At 48.8% G+C, this 13,645-nt stretch overlaps 1 protein-coding gene across 10 annotated transcripts in view; it reads right to left on the minus strand.

Annotated features, from left to right (window-relative positions):
• ERG (ETS transcription factor ERG) overlaps positions 1-13,645 on the minus strand; it is a 263,074-nt gene that overhangs the window by 3,500 nt on the left and 245,929 nt on the right. For all 10 annotated transcript variants that reach the window (XM_058732009.1, XM_058732010.1, XM_058732014.1 and 7 more), the window contains 3 exons: positions 7,616-7,684; positions 7,044-7,100; positions 6,076-6,123 (listed from right to left, as the gene is read on the minus strand). In XM_058732009.1, the coding sequence (XP_058587992.1) occupies positions 6,076-6,123; positions 7,044-7,100; positions 7,616-7,684 (174 nt within the window). The remainder of the gene's footprint in view (positions 1-6,075; positions 6,124-7,043; positions 7,101-7,615; positions 7,685-13,645) is intronic.

Raw genomic sequence — 13,645 nt, forward strand, 5'->3', positions numbered from 1 at the left:
GGCGCCCCCCAAAAGAATACTTTTTATTGCACGATCAGCAAATTACCAAGAGATGTGATGAAATGACTGGCAACTATTCAGGGAGTTGATGTCGCGTAAAAATCAATTAGAATTTCTTCCCCCCAAACCCTTCTCCCTAGCTAACTCCCTACATAAATTGCCCAACTCTTACATCCTTGTTTCCAGGCTGGCTACACGGAGATGGGTATATTTGTGAATTCATCCATGCAACAGCATCGTGAGAAAGGTCAGCCTTTTCTGAATGTGCTCTCGAAAATTCTCATTTTCACTCTACAGCACATTTGAAATATATTAACAGCTTGTCATTCAACTCAATGGAAGCCTGTGCTTTTTCGGAACCGCATATTCAAACTGTTCTCAATCAAGTTTTGGTTGCCCCGAACATCTCATTAATATGCATTTGAAAAAATATGAAGAATGGTATGAGAAAACCATATGGTTTTAGTATACATATTGTAACCAAAGGATTACTACTTGACAAAAATTCCACACATGACCTGGGAATAGGGAAAAACAAATTTTTTTTATTTAACAGCCCAACATATGCTTCCACGTAAACACGTAGAGTTGTCTGAAAATAAATATTCACTGTGAACGTCCTCCCACAGAGAAAGCAATTCCATAGATTGCGCATAAACACACAGACCTTCCCAGATAGCCAGAATAATAGCCGGTATTTATTCTAACCTTGGCATTGCTCCTAGGAATCTGTCCCTTGCCCACTTCCTTTAGAAACCTGCACAGAGACAGCCAGTGGACAAAAGTGGTTTCATACCCCTCCTGCTTCTGAAGCACTAGAAACGCAGAGATCTAACTGCGCAGCTGGAAATCCAAAGACGCGCGATTTCTTACTAGACTCTTTTGCCCGTTAACCTTTAAGACACAGCCTCTTGAGCATTTCAAGGATCTATGGGCATAAGAGATCTTTACACAAAATTCATCACCTTCCAAACCTGAGAACAAAAGGGAAAATGCAAAATCAATCGCTGTTTAAGTAAATGTTATAAAATGCAACGGCGTGCCCAGAGCATTAACTGTTAAATTTAATACTCGTAACAAAATCCCTTGGATCCGCAGTATGGAGCAGGTTTTCTTGGGCAAGAATTGTCAAGGAGGAACGGTGGCTGCTGAGGACTCAGCCAATGGTAGATGAACTGAGTTCCTTGTGGCCACAAATTTCAAAAGCAATTTATGAAGACGAAAACATGTACTGTGCGATAAAGGTGCATTTGAGAACACAGAACGGGGGAGGTCAGACAAGGATATCTAAGTTGTGGGAAGCCTAAGAGGGGCTTGGGCCGTTCACGGGCCAAGCCGACAAGTGAAAGGAGAGGTCCTTACACTCAGGATCCGGGATCCGGCAGCCTGGCCACCTCCCCCCTTCCTCCATCGCCCTCCTTTGGAAAAACCTTTCCAGTCTGTTTTCTCACCCTATCTTGGTAGCGGCTTTCCAACATCAGTAAGAAGTAGCTACTTTTACCCAGGATCGGGTGAGGTAATTAACAAAGCCAGGATTGGTGGGAGAAACAATGATGTTGGTTGTGCCCCGCCCACAGGAGAACCCAATGGGATAAGGGGGGGGGAGGGGTGCACCTGGAAGAGAATGAAAGGCAATGCTTTTATGTTTAGAAGGAAGGTGGTCTCTTCATGCAGCGGAAAGAGAAGAGAAGTAACAGTAGCAAAGACGTACAACTAAGCAGAAAAGGGCAAAGCACCTAAAAGGTTTATAAAGCACAGAGAAAAGCAGAGCTGGGAGTGACTCGGCAGCTGTGGGTCCAGAAGGAGGGGTGTCCCCCCCCCCCGAAGAGCGGGGCTCAGCGGCCACCGCCTGACGGAGGGACAGAGCAGGAAATGAAGCAGAGAGGGGCCCCCAAAGCACCAAGGTGGCAGCCAGTGGAGGCCACTTTCTGCCGTCGCCGGGCACGCGGCAGAGAAACCCGTGGGCACAGCCTGGCCCCTCCACCATGCCGAGCCCCAGGCAGCTGGCACGTCCCAGGACGGAGTCTTTGCTCCGGGCTCAGTGTGGCTCAGACAGGACTTGGTAGAGTGCAGGGCAGTACAGTGTCTGGAAGCACCACTCTGGAATCATCCCTACCTCCGCTGGATCCTGGTGCTGGCATGCACGGGGCCTTGGGCAGCTCACCTAGCGTTCTGTGCCTCAGTGCCCTCATCTATATAATGGGGGTGATGGTAACAGCATCTTGCCAGGACACTGTGAGGATAAACTCAACACATGAAGGGTCTTACCATGATTTGTTTGAGCTGAAAACCAGAGGGTTTTTTTTTTTTAATTTTTTCTTTTAACATTTATTTATTTTTGAGACAGAGAGAGAGAGAGAGAGCATGAACAGGGGAGGGTCAGAGAAAGAGGGAGACACAGAATCTGAAACAGGCTCCAGGCTCCGAGCTGTCAGCACAGAGCCCGATGCGGGGCTCGAACCCAAAGACCGCGAGATCATGACTTGAGCCGAAGTCGGATGCTTAACCGACTGAGCCACCCAGGCGCCCTGGTTTTTTTTATGTTCATTTATTTTTAAGAAAGAGAGAGACAGAGTGCTAGCGGGGTGGGGCAGAGAGAGAGGGAGACACAGAATCCGAAGCAGGCTCCAGGCTCCGAGCTGTCAGCGCAGAGCCCGATGTGGGGCTCAAACCCACAAACCGCGAGATCATGACCTGAGCCGAAGTCGGATGCTTAACCAACTGAGCCACCCAGGTGCTCCGAAAACCAGAGTTTAAAGAGAGGCACATACCTTGCCTAGAGCTACAAGAGGAGAGAACGAAGCCAAGTGTCCCTCCCCATGCACCCCATGTTGGCCGTGAAAAACTGTGAATGGTGTTCTCAGGCTGGCTGACGGCCACCGAAAGCCTACTCTTTGCCGATACCATTCTGAACACTTGTATTTATTTAATTCCCCCAAGAATCGTGAGGGAGCCCACTGTTGAGATGAGGACATTAGACCCCAGAGAGATAGAGTGATTCATGTTGCCCAATGTCAGCAAAGGTTGGAACCCAGTCTCTAAGCTCAGATGCCTGAATCCCAGCATGAGCCATTGCTTTCAGGCCTGACCTCCACTCCCTCGAGTCCTCCCCAGGTCGTCCTTTCCCTTGGCCTGGGGCTTGGGAGGTTCAAAGTGGAAGACTGGACACTCCTACCTCCTAACCAATGGCAAAACATCCCTAAAACTGGTCTCTGGCTTTGCACGAAGCTGGATACAATTCATGCCCCCCATTAAAGAGTGTCCAGTTAGCACTGGGGGGGGGGGCACTGAACACAACCCAAGAAGGTGCCTTCATGGAAAGGCAGCCTCAGTTCATTAGAGAAGCCACATATATGTTCAGCCATTCTAATGGGACATCAAGGGGCTGTGTGGTTTACGTGTGATCCATGACGTAATCGTTCAGGGATGGGACGCACCTCTCAGCAGGAGACATATGGCCCAAAGTGCACGTCACATGAATATCTGGAACCGAGACCTTGAGATGCGGTTATTCTGGTTATTCTCTCGTGCGTTTACACACCACGATGTCACCTTCCCACTTAAAATGATTTAAAAAGTTTGTGGTGTACAAAGAGCGAAGGCAGCAGTTCGAAGTGATGAAGGGCTTACTTATCAGAGAATGGGAAAATAGAGTCAAACAGGAAGAGGGAGTCTCATCCCCAGAAAGACCAGAGACATTCTGGTTTTGGGGGTGGGGGAAGCCACGTGAATACGACTGACGCACGTGCAGCCCAAGGAGAGATGGAAAGAAGCCTAATCATTATCAACTGAGTAAAACAAGTCTTTATCTTCAAGCCCCTGGTTGGAGGTCACCATCTTCCCCAGGCCAAGTGAGGACAGTCTTCGTGGACAAGGGGCTGTCCTTTGCTCCCAGTGCTGGACTTGCTGACCTACTGTGGACAGAGCCATTTTCCCAGCACCGACACGGTTGTAGAACTCAAGGGAAATCCTTCCTTTCTATTCTCTTGGCCCCCATTCTCCAAGGCCTCCCTCCTCCCTCGGGCTCACTCAGGAGCGGTGCAGGGCAAGAAAATAAAACCAGACTCTGGAGACGGATTCAGGGTTCAAATGTGACTTCCCATTTTATTGGCTGTGTGACCCAGGGAAAGTCACCTAATTTCTCTGGACCTCTGGCTCCTCTGTAGGATGAAGATAATGACCTCCCAGGGCTGTGTCATGCAGCGGCATGGCAGACTTAAGCACTTGCCCGGGCATTTCCACAGGGTGGGAGCTATTTGATTGTTATTTCACATGATTGTATTAAAGTCCCCAGAGTGCTCCCGCGTCTGTTCCTTTCCTCTTTCTAATCTATCCTGAACACTGATGCCAGATCAGTCTTCCTGAGGCATGGCTGATAACAGTAATCTCCCAACATAGTAATCCTTTTTATTTGAACCGTTACGAAGCAGTTCGAAATGGAGAGCTGAGCCCGGGATTGGGGGGACCAGACACCCGGGAGCCTTGGCCACCAGTTGGACGCTCCCTTGAGAGCAAAGCACCTGTGTGGCAGTGTTGTAATCATGCGTGTTCATTTCTCCACCAGAATGTGAGGACCTCGAAGGTCAAGGACGGTATCTCCTTACTCCTCGCGTTTGTTTCTTCAACAAATAATTACTGAGCGCCTGGTCTAGTCCCCAGGGTTGAGTAATAAACACTCCCTTTTTTAAAAAAACTATTTTTAAAAATATGTATTCATTTTTGAGAGAGCGTGAGTGGGGCAGAGGCAGAGGCGGGGACGGGGGGCGGGGGACAAAGGATCTGAGGCAGCAAATTCAACGTGGGGCTCGAACTCACAAACCGAGAGATCAGGACCCGAGCCGAAGTCGGAGCTCAACCGACTGAGCCACCTGGGCGCCCCTAAAACAGTCCCTTCTAACGGTTCAAATGCCTCAGAGGGGTTTTTCTGAACTAGTGACCATTACCTAAAATTTAATGTCAAAGCTGCAGATACTTGATAATGATATTTCATGTTCTCAAAGCACAGATTCCCTTGTGGGGACGAATGCTGCTTGAATCTGAACTTTTCCGTTTCCAACCCTATTTTGGCCTCCGTGTTTAGGAAATATACATTCCAGCTTGTACTCGCAATATGCCTGTGTCATCTTGGCATTTGAATGTGCTGTTGAAAACCCTCAGCATATGCTGTGAATTTCGGAAGTGGATGCCAGCACAGCTGGTTCTGATCTGAATACAAACAAATACAACAGTTTGGTTGGCACTGAAATGTGATGACAGGTGACGATCTTTGGCGAGGTACGGGTCACAAGTGGGCCAATTAAGAACCTGCACCCTCTCCTAGCCTCTAACTTCAAAAACAGACCGTTCATCGAAGATAATCCTACATTTGAAGTCTTCGGGTTGGAGTCAAGGTTCTCCTTTTTAGGATAGGGTTTGACCTCCCTGTGTCATGGGATGAACTGTGTCCCCTCTCCCCGAAATTCACACGTTGGAATCTTAACCCCCAGTATCTCAGAATGTGACTTTTTTTTTTTTTTTTTTTTTGAAAAAGGGGCTTTACAGAGCTGTTTGAGTGAAAGTGACGTTAGGGTAGGTCTAATCCAGTATGACTGGTGTCCTTATAAAGGGAAATCTGGACCCAGAGACACGCACAGAGAGAAGACAGGTAAAGAGACCCAGGGATAAGACAGCCGTCTACAAGCCAAGGAGAGAGGTCCGGAACAGATCCGTCCTTCATGGCCTTCGGAAGGAACAAACGCTGCCTGTCACGTGACACGTCGATTTTGGACTTCTGGCCTCCAGATTGTGAGACGGTAAATATCTGTCATCTAAGCCCCCAGTTTGTGGTGTTTGTTACGGCAGCCCTAGGCAACTGATACAGTTTAGATTCGGTGATCCTGCCCTTTGCTGCAGCTAAGATCTTAATGGATCCCATGACCCGTTTAGTTTTTTTCCACTCTTGCAAATAATCCAACAAGATCTAAACTCCACCTTGTGCAGCTGGAAGGATTTCTCGCCAATACAAGTTAGTCTTTCAAAATAGCCATTGCCAAAAAGGTAACTTTGTTAGGGGCAAAACCACCAGCAGTCTCTCACCTGGATTTGCAAGGCGGCTACTTGTTGGTCCGAGAATCTGATAAGGATCTACGACAAAAAGAAAAGAAGTCAAATCCCAGAGACCTTGTCGCGGCTTGGTGTGATGTCACTGCAGGTATGATACCCCCGACTTGTGTTTCCAGGTGTCAGAGTCATCGTATCCCCCACACCAAAGTCGCCCAGCACCACTTCCTGTACTGAATAAGATGTCACGTGGAATCCGAGAGAAGTTTCTTGCCAAAGACCTCCTAAGCTCAGCTTAGGAGGTTCCCGACACCTGGCTCTCTCCATCCCAGGACATAAACTGGGCAAACATGTGCTATGTCCCCACTGGGTCCGGGGCCACACCAGCCATGTTGTTCAGCACACTGGCAATATCAACGGTGTTCCGTTGGATATCACCGATCCGCGGTGTTCCGCATGGGGCCTGGCATGAGTGCGGGCTTGCGGCATGTGGCCTGGGGGTAAAATTAAAAGGATTTGTCTGTCACAGAGAAGGGACGTGTGTGCAAGCAGAATGTTCTTTCCATATTTACTGCATAGGTTTGGAAATGTCTTAGCAAAATCTCGAGTTATCCCTACTGAGTAGACTGATAATTTGGTCCATATTTTATGCATGGAGCCATGATAAAGAAGACAAAATCTTGGGGCGCCTGGGTGGCTCAGTCGGTTGAGCATCTGACTTCGGCTCAGGTCACGATCTCGCGGTCCGTGAGCACGGGCCCTGCGTCGGGCTCTGGGCCGACGGCTCGGAGCCTGGAGCCTGTTTTGGATCCTGGGTCTCCCTCTCTCTCTGCCCCTCCCCCCGTTCATGCTCTGTCTCTCTCTCTGTCTCAGAAATAAACGTTAAAAAAACATTTAAAGAAGACAAAATCACGTTAACTTCATTTAGAAGTGACACATTTTAGAAACATGCTGCTAAGCCTACTTCTTTTTCGATGGCCGTCAAGACGTTCCCTGAAACATACCTAACTGAGGACGCTGGTCTTCAGTTTTGGGCGCTGCGGAAGGAGATGGATGAGCAGCTGAAAATCCCAAAATAAAAGAGAGAGTTAGTTATAACTTCTATCTGGCCACTCATCTTTGATGTTGTATTATCATCCCATCGATTAGCTTAGCTATTAACATAATAGTCTTACTCTTAGACTAAGAGTAAGACTAAGACTCTTACTCTAAGACATGACATGCTCAGGTCATGGTGTCGTGGCTCGTGAGTTCGAGCCCCGCGTCGGGCTCCGTGCCGACGGCTCAGAGCCCAGAGCCCGCTTCGGATTCTGTGTCTCCCTCTCTCTCTCTGCTCCTCCCCTGCTTGTGCGCGCGCACTCTCTCTCTCAAAAATGAATAAATAAACTTAGAAAAAAAAAAAGAATCATTGCATCTAAAGATCAAGTTGCTCTTTGCTGCCAAAGGAACAAACATTTTATGCTGATAAAGCGTAGATACCCTGCGGAAATCAGCACGCTACCAATGGTCACCAAACGTCACCAATGGTCATCTCCCGGTGAGAAGCAGAGTCAAGCAACGGGAGCCAACACCGTACCTTTCGACTGGGGGGTGGGGTGGCCGTGACTGGTCCAGGCTGATCTCCTGGGTGGGTCATAAGGTAAATCTGCAAAGACAAATAAAATGACTGGAAGACCAATAATGTAATTTTATAATACATATTTTGTATGCTTTTTGTTTTGCGTCCGTTAGAATAAATACCGTGGATGAAAATCCAGCAATCCAAAGAAATACCCAACCTGTATCCCATTAGATTTGCGTTTTACTCAGAAATTATCGTTTTGTTCATTTTATCGATCTAACGTCTTCACCCGTTGATCTGGAAACTCTCCTTGAGAGATTCTTACAGGGCTTCCTGAGCCTTCTAAGGAAACTTCCTACGACCACAGGTCAAGACCACATAAAGAGGTTCTTACAATCTACTTTGGCCTGCTTCCACCTGGAACTGACCTAAGTTCATCCCTTTGTTACCTTCATGAGCCACTCAGAACAGAGCTGACCAATCTGATAAGTCCACCAATTCATGCTCATGCTCGAGGTCTGCCCCTAAATCCCCCAAATGACACTTCTTCCTTGGAAATGAGCATGGCCTCCTCACCCTCTTACTTGCCATCTGCCTCTCTCAGTCACCCCTCATTTCTTTTTATAATCTCACCCAGTTATATATATATATATATATATATATATATATATATATATATATCTTTAAATGTTAATGTTTATTTTCTGAGAGAGAAAGACAGAGCATGAGTGGGGGAGGGGCAGAGAGAGAGGGAGACACAGACTCAGAAGCAGACCCCAGGCTCCGAGCTGTCAGCACAGGGCCCGACGCGGGGCTCGAACTCACAAACTGAGAGATCATGACCAGAGCTGAATTCGGACGCCCAACCAGCTGAGCCACCCGGCCCCCCCCCCCTCACCCAGTCCTATGAAATCAGTCGTAACTGTCCAGTTATTTCTCCATGTAAATATCTACTATAGCTCTTTCTCTAAATGAATTTAGAAGTTCTCTAAAAGAACTGCATGCGATCAACCGCAAGACCGGAATAATATTGTTCCCACAACATGCTAACAATGACGGTAAGAGCTTAAGTGTATGCAACGGTTTCTTTGCGTTCATAACGTATTGTCATCTGTCTCGTAAATCTTCAGTGCACTTTGCACACACAAAGTTAGTAACTCTCCTTCCCACCCTCGGTGCAAGTTATGTTAACGATTATGAAGACTCTAAGTCATTTCAAGGTCCTTTCAAAAACGTATTCCAGAACAGGTGCACCTGGGTGGCTCAGTCGGTCAAGCGTTTGACTTCGGCTCAGGTCGTGAACTCACAGGTTCATGAGTTCGAGCCCTGCATCGGGCTCTGTGCTGACAGTGCAGAGCCTGCTTCAGATTCTGTGTCTCCCTCTCTCTCTGCCCCTCCCTTGCTCATGCGCTCTGTCTCTCAAAATAAACACATAAACTTAAAATGTACTCCAGAACATCACCATGCGTATCCTTACTAAGTGTGCACACACGAAGTGATTTCTACATGAAATCTTATTGTAGAACCACTTCAAAACTATGCCTTCTTGGATTGATGGGGGCTCAGTTCCATGCCATGTGTCATTCTGGGCCAACTGAAAGCCACAGCCAGCTACTTGAGGTATTCTGCTGCTGGACATCTGGAAATGGCTATCAAATCTCACTTGCAGGGCAGGCAATCTAATTTGTTTTAAGCCTCCCTTTAAACAGACTATGTAACCCTGTTTTAGACTGGTAGTTTGGCGGGTCAATCCTCAAAGGGTCTGCCTATGTTGCAAAAGATGCATCTCTTGGGGCACCTCGGTGGCTCGGGCAAGCGTCTGGCTCTTGGCTTCGGCTCGGGTCATGATCCCGTGGTTCTGTGAATTCACGCCTCACGTCGGGCTCCGTGCTGGCAGCACGGAGCCTGCTTGGGGTTCACTCTCTCCCTCTGCCTCTGCCCTTCCCCGACTCGCGCTCTGTCTCTCTCAAAATAAACAAATAAAAGAATAAAAAGATGTGCCTCTTCTTACTTTCGTATCCCAAAGAGCATACCGCTGAAATGCAATGTGAAATTCAACACAGAGTTGCCTTAATTTATTTGGTCTGTTTGGCTACAAGCACCTCGGCTCGTGTGGTCTGTGAAATCCTACCCTTTATAGCTTTGGTTGAGTAAAAGATAATTTTTTTTTTTTTTTTAACTCCAGTACTGCTCACCGCTTCTTCTCAGCTGGTATTTTTGCATTTTGGATCATAAGCCGTTCCCACTCGGCTCCTCAGATTCTCACTTTTCTGGTGTTGGGGGTTGCACATGGGAATTAAATCTGCAGCCGCTATCAATTTACGGCTGAATGTCAACTTAAGTCTCTGGGCGCCCTTCGCACACAGATACCCACCCGGTTGAATTTTGTCTAAAAAAAAAAATGGTCAGCCAGAGTTTCAATCTGAGAACTGTCTCAGAAAGAACACTTGGACTACTGTACCAGCGTCTAGCCGAATTCAGGAGCAGACAGGCACACGGACAAAGGGGCTTCTGTTGACCACGTGAAAAAAAAAAGCAAGGCAATACCAAAATGTGTTCTCGATCCCAGGTCTCAAAGGGTGGCCCACGGACCAGCAAGACTGGTAACATCTGGGAGCTGGTTAGGAAGGCAGAATCTCACTCCAGGGCTACCGAGCCGGAATCTGCCCTTTAACGAGGTCCCGGGTGACCTGGGAGCGCACTGAACAATGCCAGAGCGAGCCCGTTCTAGATCATCTCCATTACATGTTTCTAGGCAGGAATCTGTGTTCCCGCAGATAACAGATCTCAGAACCGCTGAGCGTGTCAGGACAAATGAGAAAATGCGTGCAGAGAGTTCTACGCTGGTTACCTTCCCCAGAGAGAATGCGAGCGGAACGAACGGCCGTTGGTCGCTGGTCCGCTACTACGTTAAACATGAAAAGTACTGCTCATGGGATGTGACTGGAAAAAATTAACCACCCCACTAGCAAGAGACAAATATTTTGAAACTCTTTATTCATAAAACCCTTCTCCGGGTCTATAACTGTGTTCCACCCTCCCCTGAAAATAAGTCAGGACCTTAACAACACGAAGTCTGACTCTAAGCCAAGAATCTGAGATGTTTATATGAACGATGATTAACATGTTCATAAACATATTGCCGCGGAAGATAAGTCAGCTTTTGTTTTCGTTCATGAAATTCTGGTCCAGTGCTTCCTTATCAGCTGCCGCTCACGCGCTGGGGGCACTGAGTTTCCCTCCCCAGGGAGGTGACTCTGGGAAAAGGCTGAATGAAGCCGTACTGATTCAGGAGGACATGCCGGGGCCTCTCCAGCCACCCCACCTCACAGCACGGCCAGCCCTGGGCATTTCTGCCCTTGGGCTGCTGTAGAAATTCCGACTCCAAGCGCATTTGCTATGTGTCCCCTGGCGAGAGCAGGGCACAGAACTTCTACTAAGAACAGATTTTACATGGAATTTCTGGTGGTCACTTCAATGCACCCTCATTCTCTCCTGTACTGGGATCTTCAAGGTAACTAACTCACACACTTGGCACAAGGTCCTGTGTTGGGGAAGGCTGCTTTCTGGCTCTGGTTCTCTTTTTTTCTGCACCAGGCTGTGTGTTTAAAAACTGAAGGTTATAAAAGCCATTCGTGGGCAGCTCAGAGTTAACAAAGAAACGTGTTCTATGCCATGATCCAGGCCAAAAAGCACGACACTAAAAATCGGGAGTTTGACTAGCATCGGGTCCCTCCACACCAGCACCCTGATTTATTTCCTGGGAGCTGGGATCGGTTCTTGATTTGGAAAGAGACTCCTCCTCCCCCCACCCTCTCCCTTCCCTGGGCATCAGTGAATCAAGACAACATATAGATTCTATGCTGCATCCTGCGGGTGAAGTTCACCAAGTTTTATATTCTGCTTTCATCACGCTTACAGAGGAACAGCCCTCTAGCCTTCACAGTATGCCCACACCCACTTTATTTTTTAATGAACCGGAACTTGGACCATGCGAGAGCTCATCTTCATTCTGCAGGATCTATGCGGCACCTGCAAAGCAGTGTGCAAGGGCCCTGGCTGGGTTGGGTAGGAACAGATGAGATTTGCCTGCTGTCCATGAACCTAGAGGCTAATGCAAAGAGAAAGGCCAAGAGCTGCTGCCCAGAACCACCTGATAAACACCTACTTAATGGAAGGAAGTTTGGGAGTCTGCCCTGATGTGGCTGAGTCACCCTCTCCTGTATTCCTCCAGACCTTCCTACGGTCTTCTAAGATCCCCCATCAAAGACATGGAGACCTGGGAGCGTCGTGCACGGCTTTCTCTCCTGGCTTTGCAGACCTCTGTGGTTACGGTCTAACCAGAGGGAAAGCAGAGGGTGCGTTTCCAGCCGTGAGCCGGGATGCAGACTTTCCACAGGGCCTGACTGAGGAGAACGTGCATTTGCTGCCTGGCCTTGACGGGTGACGTCGAAATGTCACTCAGTTGTGAATGCCAAAGGAGGAGTTGTTCAAGATTCTGAGAAACCCCTGAAGGGCACTGGCTTAAAAGTCAAAGTTAAGGCTGCACGTGCCGGCTCAAGCCTCCAGTGTCTTTGGATAACATCCTAGACGTGCATGATGCTCTGGGGACTGCGTGATGGTGGAGGAGGAGAGACGGGGCTGCACAATGTCCCCCTTGGTGCCCACCGTGGCTTTCATATAAACTGTTCCTGACATGCCGCAGGGGGTCAAAAACCAGCTTGCAAGTTTCAGTGGGTCAGACCTATGTCTTTTATGTCACTTGAGACCTCAAAGGGCCATGGCTCCCAAAGGCACGTGTTCAGCAAGGAAGGAAGGTGCCTGCAACCCAAGAAACACATGAAGCACCCTAAAATCATGATCATCAAAAACAGAATGTAAAATGACACGCCTACGTGCAAACACTTTTTACGAGTAGGAGAGAGACGGATCTAAATGCTAAGTCAACAAAGGGATCACGAGGGAGGGTGCATTTTGAATCAGGAACATTCGGGAAAAGTGAATAGAAGCCAGCCTGGGAAGAGAAGGGAGAGACATGGACAAAGCAGTAACATGCCCACGTGTGGTTGTCTGGGAGGTCACCAGTCTTGGCCAAATGTGGGGTTAGGTTGCAATGACACAGCGACTTGATGGGGTAAGCAGTTGGGGGACCCGGAAGAAGTGACCCATTTGGGAAGGAAGGCCAGGAGGAAGAAAGGAAAAGGGAGATTGGGGTCAGCAGCCCGGGGGTGGGTTACACAGGGCAGAAAGGAGAGGAGGCAGGGAGGGACAGGAAGCTCGGGGGAGGGGACTGGGCACGCGTGGGTGGAGGAAGCCCCCTGTTCCCATGGCTGGGGGGTTACAGAAATGGAGCGGCCATGAAGGTCATGGAGGAGCAAACCAGGAGTGCAGGGGAACGGGAACTCGGGTCTCTATTCCCAAGGGCCCCAGGGGCCTCTTCCCAGGGGGGAGTCAGCCATCACCTCTTCTGCCGGCATCAGACACTTCTGAGCCCAGGAACACAGTTGGATCCCAGCCTGCCTGGGAACCGCCCTGCAGCACCTGTTTCCCCAGGGCCAGTGCCAGATTTCCACCTGCACCCCGACGGGCTTTCCGACTCACAAGTGCATCCTTCAAGGTCCATCCCTGCGTCCACCTAAGCGGAGAAGCAACTCTCCTCTCCAAGGTCAAACCCCTGGATAGTTCAGCAAAGAGCTCCGGTGTGTTCAGTCTGATTCAACTTCCTTATAGCACGTATACAAGCATCTGTATCTCCCTGGACAGTCACAGGAGGGGTCGTCAAAACAGGTATTTTTGCTACAACCTTGAGTCTCAGAAACATACTTTGCTGGGGTGGAGCTAGGGAAGTGTGATCTCCTGCGGGTCACGCACAAATCATGGCCCCAAGGAAGAGTGTGGCCAGAGCGCGGAGGCGTGTCCCAGCCTTCACTTCCCAGCTACTCCCCGCGCCCCCCCCCCCCACACACACACACCTGGAAAGCTGAATCTTCCGAATCTACTGTATCTTCAGATGCGAATAAAGAAAAAGGAGTTCCAGGATCCACT

The sequence above is a fragment of the Neofelis nebulosa genome, chromosome 5 (genome assembly GCF_028018385.1).
Source record: "Neofelis nebulosa isolate mNeoNeb1 chromosome 5, mNeoNeb1.pri, whole genome shotgun sequence".
NCBI lineage: Eukaryota > Metazoa > Chordata > Mammalia > Carnivora > Felidae > Neofelis > Neofelis nebulosa.